Source organism: Poecilia reticulata, linkage group LG4, assembly GCF_000633615.1.
Source record: "Poecilia reticulata strain Guanapo linkage group LG4, Guppy_female_1.0+MT, whole genome shotgun sequence".
NCBI classification, from domain to species: Eukaryota; Metazoa; Chordata; class Actinopteri; order Cyprinodontiformes; family Poeciliidae; genus Poecilia; species Poecilia reticulata.
This window is the reverse complement of record NC_024334.1, coordinates 12165785-12191668: the sequence shown is the minus strand read 5'-3', so window position 1 is coordinate 12191668 and position 25884 is coordinate 12165785. Positions and strand designations below refer to the sequence as shown.

Below are 25884 nucleotides of genomic sequence, written 5' to 3'. Positions count from 1 at the left end.
TCTCGTAAAATGCATGGCTGAAACTAAATGAAAACTTGCATGCAAATGTCTTAATGGTTACACATTCAAAACTGAGGGCCTTTTTGAGTCACCAGTTATCGGAAACTAAAGAAAACCCACACAAGCGTCTCCCAGAAAGGGTTTAATCATAATGCCATAGGAGCTTACTTCTGTGACGCAACAGCATTAATTATTACAAAGTCACCATGATGCAAAACAAAAACTAGCAATATAATTGAGGTTCTTTCTTTCAATGGAGACAATCTCTACATGAAAATGTTTTACTGTTGCTATAAATTGATCTTTTGCAATGTTTCTTGCTATCTTAAAGGGAACCTATTATGCACAGTTCAAATTTGTATGTTTTTATACTTCCATTCTCAACTGCTTCTAAAAGTGGGCCAAGTGCTCATAAAACCACTCAGCTGTTTTTTTTGGCAATAAATTAATGTGTTTTGGTGTCAGGAAAATTTGTAATTTCAAAAACCTTCAGAATGTAACGTCACAAATCAGCAGGCACTTCTCCTCAACTAGCAATCCCAACAAAGCCCATCCTGTTACCTAGCAACCTCGGCCCATCAAAGAGCATTAACACCTTTGGTCACCTGGCTGTACAATGGCTGCTGGAACAGATACGTGTTCTGTTGTTGGCTTACCAACCATAAACCACTTCCGGCATTCTTGTTGACTGTGGATGAGGCTCCAGTTCTGCTTTTCAAAGATGTACAGTGTATAATTGCACATCTGTTTGCAGCCATTTTCACGCATGTGTGTGAACGTTGAGTTTGGAGTGTGACCAGCAGTAGCTTATTTGGATTTAAAGTGACAAGAGGCCCTAAAACATATTCACACTGAAAGGAGCTCAAAATAGGCTAAACTGAACAGGGTAAAATCTCATTATCTAAGAATGATTTAGTGCAAAAATGTAATGAACATGTTTTGTACAATCCATAGCTATATCCTAACCTGTTCAAGGAAGCATAATAGGTCACCTTCAAACGTGCGTTACTCGCAGTGGCCCTCCCCTATGACTGCTGCTTAACTCCCACACTCGGACAGTCCAAACAATCCTTATCCAATCCCATCACCAGACTGCAGCACCTCAGACCTGAGCTTCAACTTCCATTTGGTCCAAACCAGGTCCAAAATTTCTTCTCTCTTCATGTCAGGAAAGCAGTACTGACCCATCAAAAGAAAACAGCTCCCCAGCCGTCACTCATACATTGTTTACAGTTGAATTTCCAGCAGATATGGAGAAGCCCCCCACTGTGAAGCCGAACCACAGATCCAGAACAACGCCACGGAAGAAAGAAGGGGAGAGTGGAGCTCCAGTGCGTGAAAGAAGACATCATCAGAAACCGCCAAAGGCAGGTCACCACGCTGGAGCACCATCGGTCAAGAAGGAGAAAAGGGAGATGGAGAAGTCAGAGACAAACCAGGAGAAGGTGGATGTGGAGAAAGAGGCAGAGGTTAAGCTGAAATCTACTGTGGTGGACATAGACAGTGTTAGAGAAAACAAAGTCCAGGAGGAGAACCTGTGGCTGCTGGAAGCAGCGGAGCAGGACGGTGAGTTAAAGCACAGGAATATAATTGTTTGCTTTCCTTTCAGCATTTCTATGTTAGCTTTTGTATAGGCGATTGAGTTCTGAAATCTTAAGTCAAGATTTTATTGAAGCATCTGTTTGTCTTTCTGAATGTTGTGGTTGAACAGAACGCTACCCATTTCTGCAGGTCTAAAGCGCAAGAGCCTGGGAGTGTTTGAGTGGCTGCTGATGGTGTTGGCCTTGAGTTTGGTTCTCCTCTTCCTTCCTATTTCCATCTGGTTCTGTGTCAAAGTATGAGCTACACCTCCAAGATCAATTCACAGTGATCTATTTCAAATAATTGTAAAACCCATAGAAATAGAAAAAACACATCAGTGAATGGAAAGAACATGCATGCATTTTTTGCTAGTTGTGTGAACCTATATACCTCAAGCTTGCCTTGTACCAATAACTACATATCAACCACTTTTCTACTTAAAGCTCAGTAGTCATCCAGTCTAAGCTGAATCTCAGATTCAAACTCATCTATGCACTTAAAAAAGCTACATTGTAAAGACACAAAATCTTAAGTATTTGTGGTCTAGTTTCTAGTATAAACAGTGTTGAATTGACAGCTGTTATCTTGATTCCCAGGTAGTCAGAGAACACGAGAGAGCTGTGATTTTCAGACTTGGTTATCTACTGCGAGGGAAACCAAAGGGACCAGGTAGGCACAAATAATTTTCCTTCATTCCTCTTCATGCTGTAATATAAATTAACAAATCTGATTTTTATGTTTTAATAATTATGAAAACCCAAATTCTTCGACAAAATATGAGTCAGAAGAGATGAAAGGCTATTTAATGTTGCTTTCACTAATACATATTGTATTTTCACTTACTTATTTCCCTTTCAAGTTGTTAAGGCCACAAACTTCAACACATTTTGCTGGGATTTGGAATAAAAAAGTTGCATAATTGTGAAGTATGAAGAAAAAGATACATAGTGTTCACACTTTATGTCTCTACCAGTTTAACACAAGAAAATACAGAGCATCTCTGAACATAAATTTTTAAGAAGGGATGCATCTAAGAGTTGCAGGAAAGTAGCTCAATAGGAATGGAGTTAGGCATGCCTACTGCGGCAGTGTTAGTTGTTTTTTTAATCAGTTTTTTTTTTATTTTGCATATCAATTTGTTGCCCAAGAACTTCTGACTTCAGCTGTGTCCCCTATCATATAACTGCAAACTGCAACTGGATGTCTTCTAGCTTTCTTTTTGCCACTCTAATGTACAACCTGCAGTTGCTCTGGTGGCAGATTGTCCAACCTGAGCTGAGGGTCTCTGCAGCTCCTCCACAGTTACTATAGGCATCCTGGTTGCTTTTCTGATTAATGCTCTCCTCCCCTGACCAAACAGTCTACTCTTAGACCACTAGAGGGAGATGTTGTAAAGGCAGAGATTAGAACACAGAAAATCAAAGTGGCAAACTGACAAACATACATGAGCTGCACTCCACGTAAGTTTTAAGTGTTATATTAAGTAAAAAATATTCTTGCTCCCTGCTATGGCATCTTAGACACACTCCTCCCATTTCCCTTTTAAGCCTCTTTGACACCCTCACAGAAGACTTATTGTCAAACAGTTTTATTGAGGGATCAGTCATGAAAAATCAAAGCATCACCAATACAATTTTGTCCTCTTTTTCTGATTTAACCATAATGACAATACAAAACAAAACAAAAGTGGTAGAACTGAACAGGGACTTTCCCCTGTCCCATTTACCTCTGTCTTCCTATGACTTGTCTTATCACACCTTATCTTATCAAATCAAACCTTCTTCAATTAGAGTTGTCAATATATTGTAGAACGGGTGGCCAAATGTTATTGAAATGATTCAATTTGCATATGCATCACCCTTTTTAGACTGTTAAAAATGTCAACCTATTTCTTCTAATTTCATAACACTACTTTTGCTGATGTATCAAGTAAAGTCCAAAATGTGTGTATTGAAGGTTTTGTCTAATGTGAGAAAATGTGGAATGAAAAACATGGATTCCTTTTCAAATCACTGTTATTGTCATTTCTTTGGTTATATATCAGAGTCTAGCACTTTGTATTTGGTTTGAAAATATGATGTTTACACTGCTTGAGGATAAGTATCTGGTGAGCAATATTAGCAATCAGCAGAAACAGCATAAAGCATGGTTGGTCACACATGAGGGTCATAAATCATGCCACATATTTCCGAGAAATGTTCTACAACACTGATGTTTATGCTCAGGCCTCCTGTTCTATCTTCCACTTCTTGACGTCTGCCACAAAGTTGACATTCGGCTCCAGATGTTGAAGGTCCCTTCTCACATGGTACAACACACTTGGCAGTCAGAAATAATCACACAAAAAGTAGCAATGAAACATCTGACTTTTTCCTACATCTTCCTGCAGGTGGTGACGAAGGATCTGGCGAGGCCAGAACTGAGCGCCGTGTGTTATTACCAGATAGAGAATGTGGCTCTGTGCAGCGCAGCTCTGTCCAACCTGACCTCGGTGCTGCAGAGTCTGGTTCAGGCAGCCATCAGAGATGTTTTCGCCCAGCATTCTTTCAGTCACATCCTGCAGCACAGGCGGAGGATCGGAGAGCAGATTCAGAAAACGCTGGACTCTGTCACTTGCCGCTGGGGAGTCAAGGTGGAAAGAACTGACATGTAAGGCTTATATTTGTTAATTAATTTCTGTACTAATTTTCCACTACTATTGACTTACTTGAAATGCACAGAAGAGAATTAGAGCCAGAAAAAAAAGATCCTTCATGGTCTGTTTGATTTTTATGTCAGAGACGAGCTCAGTTTTCCTGTGGAGCTGCAGCAGAGACTGGCTGCTGATGCCGAGGCCAAGAGACAACAGCAGTTCACTGTAAGGCATTGTGCATTTAAAATCCGTTTCAGATACATTCTTTCTTCTTTATATTCTTGTTTTGTTTCATATATTTTAACAAACACAGCAAAACCTATTTAGTATGTTTTATTAAGGGCCAGTTTGAAATAATTCCTGACTCCTAAAATGAAAGGGGGCAAATACATTTCAGGTCTTTCTGGTTGTTAGCAGGTGAAGGCATCAGAAAGGGAGACAGCTGCCTGGGAAGGTTTTAGAGCCTCGTTCCGTCATCTCCAGCCTGCGTTGGTCCTTCCTCTCACTCCAGATCTTCTCAACATGAACTCTGACCTGGCCTCCCTCCCACCGCCACCTCCTCTCTCTGAAGATGGAGGGGACATGATGGCGGCATCAGAGAGAGACTCACCGATGATGTGACATAACGAACATTTAATTAATATTTTAATTAAAATATTATGCTAAATGGATATAAATTAATCGGGTCAATATACTATTTTACATTATATATATATATATACTGCTCAAAAAAATAAAGGGAACACTTAAACAACACAATATAACTCCAAGTAAATCAAACTTCTGTGAAATTAAACTGTCCACTTAGGAASCAACACTGATTGACMMSRSGRASSYYYSTSTKGTCAATCAGTGTTGCTTCCTAAGTGGACAGTTTGATTTCACAGAAGTTTGATTTACTTGGAGTTATATTGTGTTGTTTAAGTGTTCCCTTTATTTTTTTGAGCAGTGTATGTTTTATCTGTTTTTTAAAGACCTATGGTTGCAGAAGTTCTGATATCATCTGTGAAAAGATCTCCAATAAATTCCACTGTAAAATTAACTGGAAGCCAGTGTAGTTTCATCAAAATCAAAGTCATGTGAAAATATCTATATTCACCAGAAAACAAACACCAGAACATCTGCAGATTATTCTAGGTGCAAAAGTTGCAGTTTTCAGAACTGTTCAAACTTTAACATTGTTTAAATTGCATGCATTTATATTCAGCTTATGCACAATTATATTATCTTTTTTGACATTAAATATAAAGAAATATCAAAATATATTCATCATTTTAATTTCAATTTATGAAACAGCAAAAAGGAAGCAATCAGGAACTCCAAGAGCATTTGCATAGACATTTATTAGTACAGCAGGAAGAGAGACATTGAAGGGACAAAGGGCTGACACATGCCACAGCAAACATGCACAGCACACACAGTATCAGGAAGTGAGGTGTATCCTTGTACTGTGTATCCTTATTGTGATAATAAGGCGATGAAAGAAAACCTCTCGATACTGTAAATGTATATTGCTTTTCTGTTTTCTGCAGTTTTTTTTATTTATGCATCACACTTTGAGAAGTCGCGGGTTGTTAAATGTAGCCATTGATATTTTTCTTCTTTGCCAAATACAACAAAAATAAATAAGACAGCCTCAAACATAAACACAGAGTCACAACATGTTTTCTTCGTGGTGTTGCTTTCTAGTTTGGCTTCAACTGTGGGTTATGTTTCAGAAGTTGGTTCTGCAGCTGGAGGTGGGGAACAAGGTGGAGTTTTCTTTTCCTCTGAAAAAATAAAAAAGACATTGTAAACTTTAATGCTCATGTCTGTTTTGTCCAGGAAGTAGCAAGGTTTTACCATCTTTGCTTGGAGGCTCAGGAGCAGGCTGTCTCTGGAGCAATCTCTCCAGGTCTTTAATCTTATTCAGCGCTTCAGTCAGAGCCTCCTCGGCTTCCCGAGCTCGGTTCTGAGCAATTATTGCTATCTTCTCAGAGTCACTGAGAAAAAACATGAGATGCCTCCATTTTTTGGTTGCACAGCTTGGAAAAAAAACACTCTGAACAATAATCATAGGAATATTTCAAAACAATCAAAAAAGATACTGGCATTTCCTTGCACCACTTCTGATATGTTTTTACCAAATATGTTTTATTTTGTAACATTTTCAGCATTTTAGAAGAAATTACTGATTTGTTAATGTTTAAAAACAATTAGGCCAAGGCTAATACAAATACAAGGCTGTGCAAAACTTTTTAATAGTCATGTTCTATAAATTAGAATATATTTTCAAATAAGGCTCATTTGTCAAATGGTTGTACAGGATTTTAATCAGGGGTATCACAGTAAAGAAATGTACTATATACATACGTATATATATATACGTATGTAGGATACACATTTTTGTCTATTTCTTATAGAAAAAAAATTAAACTGCATCATTTCCACTCTAGCTAACAGTAATTATTACTTTGTATTGCTTTAACACATAATTTTCAATCGAATTCACTCAGTTTTGTGGTTCTCATGTGAAAAAGAAAGTTTAGCGTATACTTTTTCAAGACAATTTTTATTTTTATTTCTGTTAGTCTCTAAAATCTATAAATCAAGCACAGAAAATGGAGACACATGTCCTACCTTAGTTCTTTCTGAAGGAGGATTACTGTTGTTAGATCAGAGAAAGCTTTTTGAGCTTCTTCTATTACTGGACACACAACCAGCTCATTGCCCTGATAGAAACATACAAACTGGGTTCAGTCAGACAGATGATTCAGTTCTGTAGAAAGGCAAATCTATCTGCCAGTTGTTAAAAAATCCATGTTTTAAATCATCTGACCCCAGGCAGCTGGACCATGTTCTCATCCTGGTATATTTGAATGATGTTTCCATCATAGTCTATCAGCTTTACTGTTGGCCTCTGCAGGATGACAGCATTATTCATTTTACTATTATAATGAATACAAGAAATTCCCATTTGTAAAAAATATTTTCTATTTAACAAAAATATTTAATATTCTTGAATTCCTTCAGCATATTTTGCACTTTATTTTTTGATTACGTGGATAATGTTCAAAACCACGCACACAAAGAATGAAGATAAAACAATTTATTTTATTGGGCATTTTAATGCAACAATGTCAAAATACTCCTCCTTGGGCTGCCACCTTATCGTGGTGGAGGGGCTTGAGTGTCCCAATGATCCTAGGAGCTATGCTGTCTGGGGCTTTATGCCCCTGGTAGGGTCACCCAAGGCAGACAGGTACTAGGTGAGGAACCAGACAAAGCGCAGTCCGAAGACCCCCTTATGATGGAGACGAACTTTGGATCTGGCGTTCCCTCGCCCGGACGCGGGTCACTGGGGCCCCACTCTGGAGCCAGGCCTGGAGGTAGGGCACGATGGCGAGTGCCTGGTGGCCGGGCTTTTACCCACAGAGCCCGAAGAGGAGACGTGGGTCCCCCTTCCAATGGGCTCACCACCTGTCGGAGGGGCCAAAGGGGTCGGGTGCATTGTGTTACTGGCGGCAGCCAAGGGAGGGGACCCTGGCGGTCTGATCCTYGGCTGCAGAAGCTGGCTCTTGGGACTCGGAACGTCCCCTCTCTGGTGGGGAAGGAACTGGAGCTAGTGTGCGAGGCTGAGAGGTTCCGGCTMGAAATAGTCGGCCTCACCTCGACGTATGGCTCTGGTTCTGGAACCAGTCTCCTTGAGAGGGGCTGGACATACTTCCACTCTGGAGTTGCCCACGGTGAGAGGCGCCAGGCAGCAGTGGGCATACTTGTTGCCCCCCATCTTGGCGCCTGTACTTTGGGGTTTACCCCGGTGAACGAGAGGGCAGCCTCCCTCCGCCTACGGGTGGGGGGACGGGTTCTGACTGTTGTCTGTGCTTACAGGCCGAACAGCAGTTCAGATTACCCACCCTTCTTGGAGTCCTTAGAGGGGGTACTGGACAGTGCCCCTCCTGGGGACTCCCTTGTTCTACTGGGGGACTTCAACGCTCATGTGGGCAATGACGGTGAGACCTGGAGGGGCGTAGTTGGGAGGAACGGCCCCCCCGATCTGAACTCGAGTAGTGTTCTGTTGTTGGACTTCTGTGCTCGTCACGGATTGTCCATCACGAACACCATGTTCAAGCATAAGGGTGTCAATATATTCACTTGGTACCAGGATACACCAGGCTGCAGTTTGATGATCGATTTTGTCATCGTTTCATCTGATCTGAGGCCGTATGTCTTGGACACTCGGGTGAAGAGAGGTGCGGAGCTGTCCACTGACCATTACCTGGTGGTGAGTTGGCTCCGGTGGTGGGGGAGGAAGTCGGTCAGACCTGGCAGGTCCAAACGTGTAGTGAGGGTCTGCTGGGAACGTCTGGCGATGTCCCCTGTGAGATGGAGCTTTAACTCCCATCTTCGGCAGAACTTCGAACATGTTCCGGGGGAGGTGGGGGCACATTGAGTCTGAGTAGACCATGTTCCATACCTCCATTGCCTAGGCTGCTTATCGGAGCTGCGGCCGCAAGGTTGTTGGTGCCTGTCGTGGTGGCAACCCTCGAACCCGTTGGTGGACACCTTCGGTGAGGGATGCTGTCAAGCTGAAGAAGGAGTCCTATCTGGCCTTTTTGGCCCGTGGGACTCCAGACGCAGCTGATGGGTATCAGCGGGCGAAGTGGCATGCGGCTGGGGTGGTCACTGAGGCAAAAACTCGGGCGTGGGAGGAGTTTGGAGAGGCCATGGAGAAAGACTTCCGTATGGCTTCGAGTAGATTCTGGTCCACCATCCGGCATCTCAGGAGGGGGATGCAGTGCTGCACCAACACTGTTTATAGTGGAGATGGTGTGCTGCTGACCTCAACTCGGGACGTTGTGGGCCAGTGGGCAGAATACTTCGAAGACCTCCTCAATCCCACCAACATGCCTTCTGTTGAGGAAGCTGAGCCTGGGGACTTTGAGTTGAGCTCTCCAATCTCTGGGGATGAGGTCGCCGAGGTGGTCAAAAGCTTCTCGGTGGCAGGGCCCTGGGGATGGATGAGATCCGCCCGGAGTTCCTTAAGGCTCTGGATGTTGTACAGTTGTGTTGGCTCACGCGACTCTGCAATATTGCATGGACATCGGGGGCAGTTCCCCTGGATTGGCAGGGGGATTCCGGTCCCCGTGTTCAAAAAGGGGGACCGGAGAGTGTGCTCCAATTACAGAGGGGTCACACTCTTAAGCCTCCCTGGTAAGGTCTATTCAGGGGTCCTGGAGAGGARGGTCCRTCGGATAGTCGAACCTCGGATTCAGGAAGAGCAGTGTGGTTTTCGTCCTGGTCGTGGAACACTGGACCAGCTCTACGCCCTCAGCAGGGTCCTGGAGGGTGCATGGGAGTTTGCCCAACCAGTCTACATGTGTTTTGTGGACTTGGAGAAGGCGTTCGACTGTATCCCCAGGGGTCATTGTGGGGGGTTCTCTGGGAGTATGGGGTACTTGATACGGGCTGTCAGGTTCTTGTATGACCAGTGTCAGAGTCTGGTCCGCATTGCCAGCAGTAAGTCGGGCTCATTTCCGGTGAGAGTTGGACTCCGCCAAGGCTGSCCTTTGTCACCGATTCTGTTCATTACTTTCATGGACAGAATTTCTAGGTGCAGCCGAGGTGTTGAGGGGATCTGTTTTGGTAGCCTTAGGATCGCATCTCTGGTTTTTGCAGATGATGTGGTCCTGTTGGCTTCATCAGATCGTGATCTGCAGCTCTCGCTGGAGCGGTTTGCGGCCGAGTGTGAAGTGGCCGGGATGAGGCTCAGTGCCTCCAAATCAGAGGCCATGGTCTTGAGCCGGAAAAGGGTAGAGTGCCTTCTCCGGGTCAGGGGGGTCGTCCTGCCTCAAGTGGAGGAGTTTAAGTATCTGTGGATCTTGTTCACGAATGAGGGAAGAAGGGAGCAGGAGATCGACAGGCGGATTGGGGCAGCGTCTGCCGTGAAACGGGCGCTGTACCGGTCCGTCATTGTGAAGAGAGAGCTGAGTCAAAAAGCGAAGCTCTCGATTTACAGGTCGATCTACATTCCCACCCTCATCTATGGTCATGAGTTTTGGGTCATGACCGAAAGAACGAGATCACGGGTACAAGCGGCCGAAATGGGTTTCCTCCGCAGGGTGGCTGGGCTCTCCTTTAGAGATAGGGTGAGAAGCTCGGTCATCCGGGAGGGACTCAAAGTAGAGCCGCTGCTCCTCCAAGTCGAGAGGAGCCAGTTGAGGTGGCTCGGGCATCTGGTCAGAATACCTCCTTGGTCGCCTCCCTGGTGAGGTGTAATGGGCACGTCCCACCGGGAGGAGGCCTCGGGGAAGACCCAGGACACACTGGAGGGACTATGTCTCTCGGCTGGCCTGGGAACGCCTTGGAGTTCCCCCCGAGGAGCTGGAAGAAGTGGTTGGGGAGAGGGAAGTCTGGACCTCCCTTCTGAAGCTGCTGCCCCCGCGACCCGACCCCGGATAAACGGCAGAAAATGGATGGATGGAATGTAAAAATAATTAGAAGAATGGTTTTATCTAGTTAGAGTTTGGTTGATTTAACTTATGAGAACACCAATTAGTACACAGGTTTACATTAATAATCCCATGAAGAAATAGCATTACAATACAGTTTTCAGATTTTTTTCTAAAATCTCTTGAGATTTTAAAAATAGAAATAAAGCCAACTGTTTAAAAACAGGCATTGTATAAATTTTTTTTTTCATAGAAGCAACTAACTTCTGCAAAAGTAAAACAGAAAATAATCCAATGCTAAGCATGAACCAACATGACCTTAAAATACTGCTATTTTGACTGACCTCTTGTTGTTCTGTTTCAGGTTCTTCACTTGTCATCTAAAAAAATCAAAGTAACACTTACTATCATATTTATTTACAAACATCTTTCATTGATCTATCAAATTAATGTAACAGATGTAATCTTTCCATGTGCGTGTGTGAGATCGTTTCTCCACAGAAGATCTTTGCGCTGCTGAAAACTCTGCACCTGTTTGCAATTAGCTGATTATCTGCAGTGGATTTAAGGAGCTGTGAGAGAATGGTTTTTGCCTTGTTATCAGCCATTCTAGTTGAAGACACATTTGGTTTCCACAAGAAGGTTTCATGCTGTCAAATCTCCTCTTATCAAATTGCCATTGGATTCCTAACATTCCACTTTCACCTACTACAGTCCTGTCAGCCATCTTTAATCATTGCCAGAGAACACAGAGTTCAAGCCTTCCCCTTGTTGTTGTTCTGTGTAAATACATTTCTGTGTGTAATTCTGCATGTGGATCAAGAAAATGTGCCAAGGTTTTGGTGTCATCTGGCCCATCACTAATGTACAGATCAATTAAGCTAAAATTAATGTCAGCTTAATTTTATTTAAAGTTGTAGGTTTTTAAGGATTTTCTTTTAAGAGGCATTCTTCCCAATACATTATATCACTAACCTCAGTTTTTTCTGGCTCAGTCCCATCTTTGGTTTTGCCAGCTTGCCTGGGCTCCTGTAAAGGACCTCCACTGGTCTGTAACACACACAGGCACCCTGCTAATACTCATAATCATTTACAGAATAAGACAAGGGCTTCACAAAGCATAAACATAAACCATTTATTTGTATTTTTTGATGTGCTATATGCTCTGTTTTTGTACTAGATTCACAAAGCTACCAACTCAAGCTGATGATGGACTCAGCCTGATATTTGCATTTTCTACAAATAGATTGTAGAAAAGTCACTAGCAAAACATATCAGGCAAATATCTAAAGGCATGATAAAATCTGCCTTTTGTAATATTTCTGAACTGTTTTTTAAGCCAGTAGCAGAGAATGTTTCTTTCTCTCCTCTAACAAAGTTACCAAAAACGTTCAGCAGATTTTTTTTTTTGTTTTTGCATAATTTGAAAGACCAACAGCCATGGCCTTTGGTGATGCTGAACTATAAATATATGTAAATATGGAAGGACACTCCCTCTAAAAAGTTGCATCAGAAAGTTGAGAGATTAGGAGTAGATTCATCTTTTGTGACCAGTTTCAGAATAAGAAACAGGCAAAAGCCAAGACTTCACATATCTAGCAATGAACTTGAAAAACAGTTAACTTCATTTAAAATTGATCATTTAGTCTAACAAACGACTCTGGAGTTAAACATTGTTAGACCTCCTCTTATCGAGTCTCCGTTAGATTCCTAACATTCCACTGTCATCCACTGCAGTTCTGTCAGCCATCTTTAATCATTCCTCCTCTCCCTCCAGATGCTGTTTAACCCAGAGTGCAAGCCTTCCCCTTGTTGTTCTGTCTGTGTTTATGGTAAAGACATTTCTGTGTATAATTCTACATGTGGGTCAAGAAAATACCTGGCAAAATGGCAGCGTATTAAAGGATGTACAGGTCACCTAAGCTAAAATTAATTTTACTTTTCGTTCTCTGTTTCCTCTCCTCTAACAAAGTTACCAATCATTTTTAGCAGTTTTTTGTTTTTATACAATCTGCATACTAAACAAACATGGTCTTTACTAATGCATAACTATATATACAAATAAATACCGAAGGACTTTCCCTCTATATAGTAAATAAATGCATTATTTATATGTGGGATGCTATTTCTTCATAGAGACGTTAGGAGCAGATCCATCTTTTGTGTCCAGATTCAGAATTGGAAACATGCAGAAGTCAAGATTTTTACATACTTAGCACATACTTAGTGAACATGAAAACCAGGTAACTTCATTCATGATTAGCATTTAGTCTAACTACTCTGGGACGCCTTTATGATGGGTTGTCACCTGAGTCTCCATGCTTTCTGGCGGCTGAGGGATGCTTGAAGTTTCTTCTGGTTGCTCGATGAGTTCCGCCTCAAATTCCTCATTAAGTACTTTGAGCAGTATTTTTACACTTTCCATCCATTTATTACCATCTGTCTGCGGATAGAAATTAAGCTTGGTAAATAAATTGCTGTTTTTTTAGTCATATCAAAACCACATGTACTGAAAATTATAGACTAACTGCAACTCCTACTTATGTAGTCTACTATTAATCACACATTTGCTATAGATTATACAAAATTATCACCTTTTATGCATGTTTTAATCCTGACAAATCTTTATTTTTGCAATAGAGGTATTTTGACATTTTTACTGAAAAGCCTAAACAAACTACTGCAAAACTGCAGAAACGTTTAGGGCCACAGTCAAAGTTGGAAAAACGCCTCAGTCTCATTTACCTGCAGCTTTTTAAGCTGTTTTTTCCTATCTCCCACCTCTGCAAAATAAGGGTCCACCACCAACAACTGCTCCAAAATTGAATTGCATGCTCTAGAATAGAAAAACAGCATTTTCTGTTGTATAAATCCATGAATTTTTTTGATACAATACTTAATGCAACGACAGAAAGTGACCATTTTTGATACCTGGTAATAAATCTGGAATAATAGACCAATTTCTTAGAAAGTCCTTTTGCATCCTTAACTAAAGCTTGTCTTGAGTTTTCTGATTTGTCTTCACGTTTTGGATTTTTATCTTCTTCCTCAGTCTGGTCAGGTAACAAGTGAAGCAACAGTTCCAACATCCAGTTTGTTTGACCTTTGTGAAAACAAGTCACCTGAAAGGGGAGGAGCCAATGAAACAAACATTTGCACCATTACAGTCAATGAAGGAAAAAGAGAAAACATTAGTTATTCATCCCTCTCATTCACACTGGGCTAATGGCTGCTCACTGACAAAATATCAATCGCAGCAATCGATTATTGTATAAAATGTGAGGACAACATTTTGGGATAATATGTTTGATGCAGTTATATTGTGATATGCTTCTAGTTGATACTTTTAGTGTTTGTTGTGAAATGCTTAATGGTATTACTGGCCTTTATTCACAGAAGTCAGACAGAAAATAGGCAGAGACACAAGGGAGAAAGACAGCAGCAAAGGTCAGGAATCAAACTCAGTACAGCTGTGAGGACTAATAGCTCTTCAATATGAGCCTCTATGTCTAAAATGAAATTGAACACCTTTTGAAGTTAGAATTGTGCCTTGAAATTCAGAAACCCTTGTCCAATGCTCAAGTTAGTTTCAATACGGCTGCCACACATAAAGTGTTGTGAAAGTTGCAGGTTTAAACTGCTCAATTGATGGACAGGATCTCATTACCTCAAAGGCACCCAAAGTTCAGGTGGCGAAAAAAAAAATTGGAACTTAAATCCTAGTGCTTCTGAACCGAACCAAAATGCTCAAAAACCGATTTCAAGTCTGCTTAATTTTTTGTAAAATTATATTTTGAATAATTCTTTGCATTTTTTTCTTCTATTGCTAATATTTGTTAGTCTGGTCACCAAAAAAAAAAAAAAAAAACTAAATCCCTGACTACAAGCAGGACCATAAGTGTGATATTTTCCTGAAGAGCGCTTAAAACTCACCTCTTCTTCCAGTTTCTTGTTCTCAGTCTCAGAGAAGCTGAACAGGCGTTTTTTGAGCTCGTGAACCTCATCTATCGACTTGTCTGACCCTGAGCTTTTTGAACAGACACACACAACACAGAACTTTAAGCAATTTATAAATAGTATCTGAAGATGTTCCTTAATACAATCTCATGGAGCCCTGATCGCTGTAATAATTTATTGCAGTGAATCTGTGTGGTAAATATGTACTCTTATTTTAGTTTACATACAGTAAATCTCTCTTGCTCTACTAATAAAAACAGATCAGTCCGATTGTGATAATGAGAATTATGATAATGAGGCGGCTTTGCTTTTTGACCACAGGAAGATGCAATGAACACTTTTAAAAGGCTCTTGAAATATTGAGGCTTATCTAGAAAATATTATTCAAAGAGGCATTTTCTACTCAATTCACAATTTAAATTGTACATTAATAGATTCAATTTACAAATTTAGAAAGGTAAATTGAATATATAAAACACTTACTACAAGTCAGGGATTATTTGGACCATTTCTGGGTCCGTTTGTTTTTCCTTTTGTGCGAAATGGAAGTACAAAAATATCTCTGCAGACATGTGCTGGCAATTAGACAAAGCTTCTTCCAGTTTAACCGAATCAGAGGCGGTCAACGCTGACTGAGGACAGAACAGCTGCAGCGCATCATGAGTTTCAGAAGCCCAGAAGTCCATCAGTTTAAACATGGATGTAAGGAGTTGGTGGATCACTGCAGAAGGGATTATTTTCAGCTTTTTAATTCATTCCGTATATTAACAATTACCTTGCTAACATGAGATTCAATGAAGACTAACAGAGACAAAACGAAAGTGACTAAAATTGTGCATGTGTCAATAACAATACAAGTGTAATATCTGCTCTCACCACTGATTTGAGTTTCATACTGTCTGAGAAGTTCAAGTAGGTCACTCTCCAGTTCTTTTATAGTCTCAAGGCTCATGGCAGACTCAACATCAGGGAAAGTGTGTCTTTCAACAATATAAAAGCTTATTTTTATAAATCTATCCAGGGTACTGTAGAGTTCACTCAGTCTCTTCTGAAATAAAATCTTTCTTTCACCTTGGCATTCCTGAGATGCAAGTGACAGCTTCTGCAAAAACAACAACAACAAAAAAAAACAGTAAAGCCTCATAAAAACAACAGCTGCTATTTTTTGGACACATTGTTTTTCATATTTTGTCAAGCTACAACTACAAACTTCAATGTATGTTCTTGGAATTTTGCTTTTCAATCACAGGGAATGTAGAGCCACATACAAAACAACCTGGAAAGAAAACTTGTTAGACCCAACAAAAAACTTGAGAATGAGGTGAAGGTTCATCTTTCAGCGGCTACAATCGAATGGCTTAAATCGTTTTGTTTTTTTTTGTTTATTCTCCAGAATATCCAGCACCATACTACACCAAAAATATTTGGTAAGATTATGTATTTTTGCAAAGATAACACAGAAGAAAAATAAAATAAATATCCTCTCTTACATTTGACCACTTCCATACGTCTGCATGGATTTCTGCCAATGTTGTAACGTCATATTCTGGAGCCTCATCCCTAATAACATCCAATGAGAATCGCAATAAGAATACATATAAGTGTCAATAAAAGTGCAAAATAAGATTCAAATAGATGTTCAGAAAATTAGTTTTAAAAATAATTTCCTCACAGATTCTGTATGCTGACGTAATGACGCCACTTTTTGATTTCTCCCTGTATGGAGGAGAGCTGTTCAAACTGAACAAGCTGAATCTTCTTCACAAAGAACATGAGGCCGATCAGCTGATCTCTCCACTTGTTGGCCAACTCCACTATGACATCCAGATCACATATATCCTACAGTAGGAGGAATCGGACAGTCAAGCGTCCACCTGTGGTGGTGAAAAAAAGAGTGTGCTTTGACTTTCACCTGTGTGGAGATGTAGATGAGGCAGTCCTGTGCTGTCTTGAACCAACTTTCCTCACTGACATACAGCTCCCTGACAAGCCGGAGCTTCTTCACTTTAATCACCTGATAGAAAAGAAACTGTTTAACAAAACCTGAAACAAACATGGGTTAAACTGGCGTGTTTAGAAGAAAAATGTGCTTCAATGCAAATTTAACATGTAACTAGGGCTGGACAACTAATCAATAAGTTCATATTCAGATTCACACATGATCAATATCAATAGATAATACGTCTGAGAGAATGTTCAATAATTTCACTGCACTCCGATTCAGAACCACACAGCAGCTAAGCGAGGTTGGTGGCATCAACTAACTTATTCACTCTTTGGTTACCTAGCAACGAGCTGTTGAATAACTTGTGGTTACCTAGCAACAATCTGCGGAGTAACTTGAGCAACAGCAGTGTCATGTTTCACCACCGTTTCTCATAACTGCTTAAAAATAAACAAAAATGGTGTGGAGTGAAAACCGTGGACAACAGTAAAGGTCTCGCCACCAGTTTGACAGTTTTTCAGATATCTAACACCAAAAAACTAATTAATAATTATTGATATCGACTGATATGAAACCCTTATGTTGTGACACCTTTTTTCAGCCATATGGTCCAGTCATACTTGTAACATATCCCTAAAAATAAAATTCCTTTGTTTATTGTGTTCCACAAAGAGATGAAAAAAAGAACAATGTACACAAAAAAAGAGAACAACACAATAAAATGGCTTCTTATACTTTGAGGGCGAGGTTGAAGGTGAACTGTCTCCAATAGTCTCTGTCTTCCATCATCTTTAGCAGCTGATCCTCCAGACGAGTTCTGTGCAGCTCATACATATGATGGTAACCCTGGACAACACTTAGAGAGGCACACTTATCACTTCAGATGTAGCATTTTTGTCAAGCATATTTAAAAACTGTCCCATTTCACATCCATCACAAGAAAAAAAGGCAGAAAAAGTTTGCTTTTACTTATACAATGTTTTAAAAAAAACTAAGATACAGCAGCATAGACTGTGCCCAGATGCAAACCAAATAAATGTACAACTATTTAGAAGAATTAATTCTTATTTGTTCTACTTGATGTAGTTTGCCATTAATCACTGTTATAAGTCTGCCAGACTGACTCTGAGCAGCTGAGAGTCTCTTTGTAGGTTTTGGCAAGTTCCTCCTGTGCGTGCTGCACCTTATCGGAAACAAAAGCATCATGGTCTCTGACTTTTGCTAGTTCCCTGAGAACAAAACACACAAACAAAAGCATGAAAATGAGAAGACATACATCTCTCACCTTCACCTATGTTTCAATGAAAGATATTTAAAATTAGGGCATTTATTATCCCTTCTTAAACTACCGTATTTTCCGCACTATGAGGCGCACTGGATTAAAAGGCGCACCTTCAATGAATGGCCTATTTTAAAACTTTTTTCATATATAAGGCGCACCGCATTATAAGGTGAATAGAATAGACTCTTCAGTTTGGGTTGCCAATTTGTTCCGTACTCTAATATTACACATCCACATTTGTAAAGAAGTGGTCCCCGAGTACTTTAAATAGTAGTTTTCCCCAGTCATTGTTTCACTCACGGTGTTGGTGTTGCGATATTGTGCCCAACTGCTTTCTGGGTAACACAGACCAACCAACATGCTGCCGCAGCAGACTGTCTCTTTTCCCCCGCCCCTCCACCCTGGCTATAAATGTATTATCAAACTTTATTAACAAACTAGCATTCTGACAACTATCCCAGCATGCACCACGCACTTCTTCTTCTACGGGGGAAAATGAAGTTGGCGGCTGCTTACTGTAGTTGCTAGACCTGTTGTGGCTCAATATTGGTCCATATATAAGGCGCACCGGATTATAAGGCGCACTATCAGCTTTTGAGGAAATTGAAGGTTTTTAAGTGCACCTTATAGTGCGGAAAATACGGTAGTTGGTGTATCAAAATCTCCCTGAGAACGCAGTTAAATTGCTTGTTTTCTTTTACTACTCTGAGCCTGACCTACATACATGTTTATCTCTTGGATGGTTGCCTTGATATGGTAAATTTCCTCAATGAGCCGACGGTCCAGAGCCCGCTGTGCTACCACCTCAGCGTGTAACGATGTCAGGCGCCGGGGGATTCGCTCAAGCAGAGACTGGTACCGCTGCCTGGAACAAAAACAACCTTTAACCTCTAGGCTTATTTAAAAATCCATAGTTTTTCAAAAGAGTTTATGATACTGCACATTCTAACAGAATTCCCACAGACTTTTAAAGCGAAAGAAACCCACAACATCGTGGATTAAGCAGGAATACGAAGATATTTTCCTTATGTTTCCAGATCTACCTGGAGTGATTATTTAAGGAAAAACTCAATCTTACCAAATGCACTGTTCTGGAACAGAACAGTGCATTCCGGAACGTCAGACAAAAGTTCAGATAATTCTAAATTTATATGATTATCATATTAACACAGAAAAGGGTTTTTGCATCCACATACAATCAGTCAGCATTCTTTTAATACTCCTACTGCCATAAGATATTGTCTTATGGCATTTCACAAGCATTTGTTCATGTCTGTGTATTCACTGTTTGGTGTCAAGGCTTAAAAGGTTAAATATGTTAGCTGCTGACCTGAGTTTGGCGAGGAGCTGTCCTCTCTCAGCGCAGCTGACGGTAACCTGCCTGATCAGTTCATGGAAAACGATGTTGTAGATGTTCTGCTCTGTCTTCACCAGTTCCAACAAGCTTTCGAGCTGCGAAACAAGTCTTAAAGTCTCTGAGCATTTTATTGGTATTGACAGAAATGATAAACACAGACATTCTACATTGGCATATTACATTGCAGATTAAGAAGGATGCCATTTTTAGTAATTGTTTAATATTCCTTAATGCTTGAACCATCCTTTAAAATTTGGTTACACTTTCTACCCTCAGGCTCAAACATTTCCTCTCATTAAAGTGTAAAAAAATATTTTTTTCAGGTTTATTTCTAAACTTTCAAAGCATGTGATCTCATAAGTTATCCGTCCCTAAACATAGGTATACTTTTTATTTTGTTCTTCTGTATAATGTCCTCTTCTCGTCACCAAACCTCTTGTTTTTTCATTGACGAAAACCTTAAATGTGCGGCTTTATTCCACCTAAAAAACTGTTTTATGTTTTATTTTGTCAGGTATCCGTAGTATAAAAATATATGTGGGTGTTACATTATATAAAAAATAAAGACTAAACTGTTCCTAAGAGAGAAGTGAAGGCATATGTAAATCACTGTACAATGAACTGAATAACATTTTAATATCAAAATAAAAAAATCTGCCTCTATTTCATTCTTTAAGATTGTCGATATGCCGAGAAACAAATAAAACAAATACAAGCTAAATTAAAAAATGGGTCACAAAAGTCCCTTGAGTCAAAATAGCTTATGTTGTTTTACTGACTGGATGCTCTTTGTGTATTTTCACATTTTGATTATGCAAATTAAAGGTTTTTCTCTGTATTAAACAAAAATTACAACACAGCCTTTATGTCAGTTGCAGAGGTAGAAAACTAACTTGGCACAGATCAGTCAGCTCTTCGTTGTCCTGATCCACTCCGGCCTTTTCCAGCATGTCATCCATCATCCTCATCAGCTGGATCACTTCCAGCCTGCCACTGGGCCTCCTGCACACAGAACATTCCCACAAACACAGCATGTGTATTATTACACACACATACAGAGTTTTGCAATGCTTAACAGTCTGTTTTACTAGTATGTTTTCTAGGTAAATTGCTTATTACATTAGAATGAAGTATGACACATTTTTCCTGTCACTTTAATTTATATGTTTAGACTCACAGTGATGGGAGGACTCGTAACTTCTGCTCCTGATCTTTCAGCTGCACTGTGAATGCACTGTGAGGTACAATATGACATACATCAGGAAAAAGCTAGATCATCATATAGGAAGGAACTGCAGAAAATAATATTAAGGAAACTTACTCTTCATACAACTGGAGGGATCGTATTCCTTTGTTCTTCACAATACGATACTCTTCAGGGATCACATTTTGTTTGACATCCAAGTTCTGAGAGACACAGAATGGTGGCATTTATGTGATTAGCTTGTCTTCTTACTCAAATTAATGGCAAAGGCTCCCCCAGGAATACTTCTCACTGGTTAAATCCAAAACCAATTGTTTGAAATACGTGGTGACACACAGAAAAAATAGGTGAAAACCTTAAAAATGAGGAAGTAAAAAAATAAAATAAAATCATAAAACATGGACATATAAAGTAAAAGTGGGAGAAAGAAAAATTCCAAAATGTGAAAAATACAGGAAACAAAAACATCAGATGAAAAAGAGCAAAGTTATATTTCAGTGTCAACTAGAAACTGAAACAATGTGCAATGTGGCATGTTGGAAATGTTCTGACTAAATAATAAAACATTTCTGTGACAGAAAATGGAAAAACTAGGTAGTGAAACTCAGTCTGAATTTTCAAAAACAAGACTGAGACAAAAAACTTGACCTTCAATGATAAACCTTCAAAGTGTTTCAACTTAAAAAAAACATTTTCTCTGGGTACTCCAGCTTCCTTCCACACTCCAAAGCCACAACTATTAGCTTAACTATTAACTAAATTAGGTGGCTGTTTTTGATGCACAATGTATAATATATGGTAATCTTTTTTATTTTGTGTAAGTTTTTGTTAGTGTGTTTTATTTATTTTCTAACGCTTGCCAAAGATTGTACAAACCCCGTAGTTTGTGTCTCCGTTGCAGCTCTTCTCATGCAGTGGTGGGAGAGCAGTCATCTTTTTCTGTGTAAGCACAGCATCGCACAGGAAGGAAATATCCCTACAGAGGCACCACACACAGAGGAAACACATATTTAGTGTACTATTTTAACAACTGCTGATTTTTAAAACTCATGTTAGCATTTGATGCAATGGTGGAGAACACGCAGTAATGATTAAAGGAAGAGAGTCATTTCTTCTGTTCATAGTCCTTATATGCAACAGGTTTCATTTTATTTAATATACAAAGAAGAAGCCAAAATTCAAAAGCGTTGCATTGAAAAACTAAATATACCCGGTGATTCCACAACTTGTAGCAAGATGAGTAAGTAAATGGTTATTTTCTATTTGACTTTATCAGTCGCTCACATCTGTGTGAAGGAACTTTTGTTTTTTAATTCTTCATCATTGTTTCATGACCGTCTTTAAGGTCCAGGCTCCAGCTGACCTTAAAACTTTGACTTTACAATACTTTGGTAGTCATCATGATTGACTGCAAAGAACCTGTGGCTGCCAAAAACAAGCCCAAATCATCAATCCTCCACCACTATGACCTAACACAGTAGCTATATGATGTATTTACTGTCATTAAACTCAAAATGTACCATTTACCAAAGGCTTGTTGAGTTTTCAAAGTTCTTTTGTGATTTCTCTGGCCACTGGACAGAAGGGTTATACACTTATTGTATTGTTTATCACTTATCACGATACCTTTCTTGCCGTGATAAGAATTGTAATTTATTGTTGGCACAATAAATTCCAATTAATTATATTTAAACCTACCCAAAATTCTCCCCATTATTGTGATTGATAGATTTACTATTTTCTCAATGAGAGCATTAATAAATACTAATACTAATACTTTGGAAAATACAGTTACTGTGTGCAATTTAGTGATAAATAAACTTCTTTACACCTTAATGGGAATGTTTTCCAAGAGCATTTTTTGTGTTTGTGGGGCTATAATTGCTGTGACACACAGACACAGTTAGACCTAGAAGATGTAATAAATATTTCTTATTATCACTTGTCATTATCACAATAGTCTCACAAAATATCGTGATAAAACTTTAAGTCCATATCATCCACCTCTACTGCGTAGACTGAATTTGTTTTCGACATCCAGTTCTGGAAGAAGGGCTATGTTTTTAACCAAAACCTGAGCTGTAAAGACATAGCATATGACACTTGAGAATAACTTATATAAACAGTTGTCACAGTTTCATCCCCCTAACTGACCTGCCGGCTTCTGTCAGCGATGTTGGCTGTTCCAGAAAGTATTTGTATTTGTTGCGTCCGAGCGGATAATGCCAAACTCCATCTGGCCGTCTGATTCCATCATTCTGCACAAAAAAAAGTGTTATTGCTATTTTATCAACCTATGCTCATATGTATTTGTAGCAAGTCTTTTCATTTTAAAAAATTGCTAAAATTTTAGCATCCTGACAGATTTCTTTAGATTTGACTTATTTTGTTGAACTTTAATACTTCAGCTCAAGATAACTTGAGTAAATACATAAAAGGGTTTTCAAATCAAGAGTTCCTTTATCAATGGCTATGAAACCCAGCTGAGCCCAATGTGAATATGTATGTCGAATGGTGAATTCTGTGTAATTAAACAAATTCTCAGATCACACTCAGATCTGTTTCCTGCCTGAGCTGTAGAATAATCTTAACTACATAGAGCCTCTCTGACAACATGAAATCATTTTTTAAAGCTCAAACTTATTTGGGTTATTTTGCAAGTCAATTATATGAAAAACACCAACAAGTCCATGTGTGAATATTAGTTTGAATGCATTCAAACAAAAGGCCTAATCTGACTGCACTGGAATTTGATTGAGATGTTGTAGTATGACTGAAATATGACTGAATCAGAACAGTTTGAGTGGGGAGATATTCATCCACTGTGAAAATAGCCTTGTAGCTATTTTTTTCTTTTGCCAAATAAAATTATTGCTTGTAAACTGCATTTGGATTCACTCAGTCCATATTTGTCTTTAATTAAAACTTGTTAAATAATGTGAAATTTTGAAGTGTAACAAAAAAAACAGAAATCTGTGTGAAGGAAAAAACATATGAGTTTTACAGAATGTACAAAAATTACAAAGAGTAACTGAAATGAAACCCTAAATGGACAAATGATGAAAGGGTCCAGAAGGGGGCGCTGACATACTTTTTTCCCCATTTTACATAAAGCAGACATAAATGTAAGAATTTTAAAGTAATCTTCTCCAGCCATTGCCAAATATTTTGAGCTGAATGTCAGCATCTTAATTCAGACTGACAGTCTTTATAAATAAACAGTTGTTGATTGAGAAGATTAAAGAAAACTGTACTTTAAGTGTGTATAAATCACAACATATTGTGTAAAGAAGAACGAGCAGGAAGTACTTCACAGCTTCGGTGATGTGCAGTGTGGCCCTGTGTGTTCTTGGAGACAGTGGAGGTGAGGCTGAGCAGCAGTTCATCTGGGATGGCCGCTTGTTTGACAGGAAGTGGCCCCTTCCTGATCTCCAGAGCTGGAAGTTGGACTCTCAGGTCAGTCTCTAAGAAAAGTCAAGCAAATACTCATTATGACTCTGTATTTTTATTTATTATAACCATAAAAACAGCTTTGGTCAATATTTCTAAATGCTTTCTAAACATCTTCCAAAGTTCTTATTTGGAGTTTATCGGTCTTGTCTCTCATTATGAGTATGATTTTTGACCATTTTGAAAATGCTTTTTTGTTTTTGGGAAGCTCCCTTGTCTCAGTCTGATGTTGTCCTAATGACAAGAAAACATAGAAAAACATGCAAACTCTATGCAGAAAAAACCTCAGCTGGGATTCAAACTTAGGATGTTCTTGTTGCAAGGTAACAGCGATGGAAGACAAATTTCAGGATTTTTTTTCTAATATTGTTGCACCTTCACAAGGTGTACAAGCTACATAAAGTGCTTTCACAAATCAAAAGTATTGTCAGGACTATTAAGCTTTAAAGCCAAATGTTGGTTTGGGTGCTTGAAGCAGCACCTGAGTTTACTAATGTCTCGGATATGGACTGGAGTCGAACAATGGAAGACAAGGTCTAAAGGAAAACTTTTTCCAGGCCACTTTAAATTATTACATATAGGTCAAGCTCATTTGAATTTATAATGAAAAAAATTAGAAGTACTTTATTTACAGAGGTGGCTGTAATGAGCTACACTAATGCAGTTAGATTTATTTAAGTATTTCTAAGAGTAGTTTTGCACCATCTGATACTATTTCAAAGTGATACTTTTATCTTAGTTGAGTCGGGAACAAGCATACTTTAACCAAAAATGACAGCCACATAGTTTATTGGGAGGGGAAATTTATTATGTTTATATAAACTGTTTATATTATATAAACTAAAGTTGTATGGCTCAGCTGAGCCTGTCCATTAGCCTGTATTGAGTAAAATCTTGACATTGAACGTAGTTTTACCTGTTTAAACATACACATGTTGTCTGCTACGTAGGTGGTTTCAAAATCTTTGGGTTTCCTATTTAAAAATACCAGAATTATTTTAGATTGTCAAATCAGTTAATCATCTAACAATATACGTCTCCTTACTTGAGTAATGTTTTGATGAGACAATTTTATTTATTCTTCAGTAATAGTATTTTGAGATAACACTACTTTTCCTTGTGTACAAGTTTTGGAAACAGTACCCACCTCTGTTTAATTGTTTTTGCATAGAAAGTACGATTGTACCATATAAAATGTACAAGAACGCACTGGATTGGTTTTTAGCCTTTTCCACAGACGTTTTCTAAACTACTAATTGTGCATGACTACATATAATATTTTGTTTGTAACTTTCTGAGCAGCATTGGCACGTAGAAAGCCTCCAGCAGCGGATGGATGTGAATAATTTACCGTCTGCTTGCTCTCCTCTGGGTGAGCTTGGCGCTGGACTTGCTCTGGCCGTGGACAACGACATCTTTACCAAACGAGGCTGTTACAGTCAGAGGATAGAGCCTTTCAACTTTCACCAAGCCATGAAGGCGAGAAGCTAATGTAGGTTATCTTAAATAACATTCTTTATAAATTTACGAACGAATGCGCCTTTTCCTTCAGTATTCCGTTCTTCCTGATCGCGTTGTTATAGAAACGGCGTGCCTACCAGCTGCTCGTCTACTCAACATTTTACGGTCGCGTGTCAATTCCGTGGTGCATTCAAGTAAAGTCGTACAGTAGATTTCACATAATGAAAAAGATTCAAAATGATAAAAGCATCAAATATCACCAGATTCTTTCCAAAACGTTGGCGAAATAATATATTTGATTATCTTTGATTCAAACAAATTTAAATAATGTGTTTTAGAAAATGTCAATTCAACCTTTATAAACACATTTTTTCCTTCTGATAAAGGAAGAAAGGTAAATATATTCACAGTATATTCATTTATTTTTTTGTCCGTGTAATTAATTGGGAACTACTGTTCAACAATGTATGTTTTCTTGACAACGAATATAAAATGGGCTTTTGATTAATAATATATTAGATTTGAACTTTTTTATTGCTTAGTTGTTTTTCACGAGAGACGCGTTGATCAGCTATCCCTCCTCT

General features: G+C 39.2%; 2 protein-coding genes across 4 annotated transcripts; one reads left to right on the top strand and one right to left on the bottom strand.

Annotated features, from left to right (window-relative positions):
- Positions 1-1119: 1119 nt before the first annotated feature.
- Positions 1120-5033, top strand: nphs2 (NPHS2 stomatin family member, podocin). 2 transcript variants are annotated; one of them, XM_008406576.2, is made up of 7 exons: positions 1120-1566; positions 1732-1835; positions 2178-2250; positions 3807-3889; positions 3971-4230; positions 4360-4438; positions 4631-5033. In XM_008406576.2, exons 1-7 carry the CDS (start codon positions 1251-1253, stop codon positions 4832-4834), a joined length of 1119 nt encoding a protein of 372 aa, XP_008404798.1. In that variant the 5' UTR covers positions 1120-1250; the 3' UTR covers positions 4835-5033. The 2 variants fall into 2 exon arrangements, with proteins under 2 accessions (XP_008404798.1, XP_008404796.1); XM_008406574.2 differs by having other exon boundaries at positions 4628-5033.
- A 498-nt stretch (positions 5034-5531) lies between these two features.
- axdnd1 (axonemal dynein light chain domain containing 1) lies at positions 5532-25457 on the bottom strand. Of its 2 annotated transcripts, XM_008406578.1 has the most exons (27): positions 25372-25444; positions 25191-25269; positions 23699-23853; positions 22544-22647; positions 21266-21365; positions 20507-20592; positions 20363-20419; positions 20079-20187; positions 19159-19280; positions 18553-18693; positions 17671-17775; positions 17282-17402; positions 16514-16615; positions 16274-16440; positions 16092-16161; positions 15478-15703; positions 15085-15322; positions 14578-14671; positions 13576-13766; positions 13390-13480; positions 12953-13087; positions 11620-11694; positions 10989-11024; positions 7032-7112; positions 6833-6924; positions 6056-6195; positions 5532-5982 (listed from the first exon to the last, which is right to left on the bottom strand). In XM_008406578.1, exons 2-27 carry the CDS (start codon positions 25252-25254, stop codon positions 5921-5923), a joined length of 2964 nt encoding a protein of 987 aa, XP_008404800.1. In that variant the 5' UTR covers positions 25255-25269; positions 25372-25444; the 3' UTR covers positions 5532-5920. The 2 variants fall into 2 exon arrangements, with proteins under 2 accessions (XP_008404800.1, XP_008404799.1); XM_008406577.2 differs by having other exon boundaries at positions 25191-25457.
- Between the last annotated feature and the right edge of the window lie 427 nt (positions 25458-25884).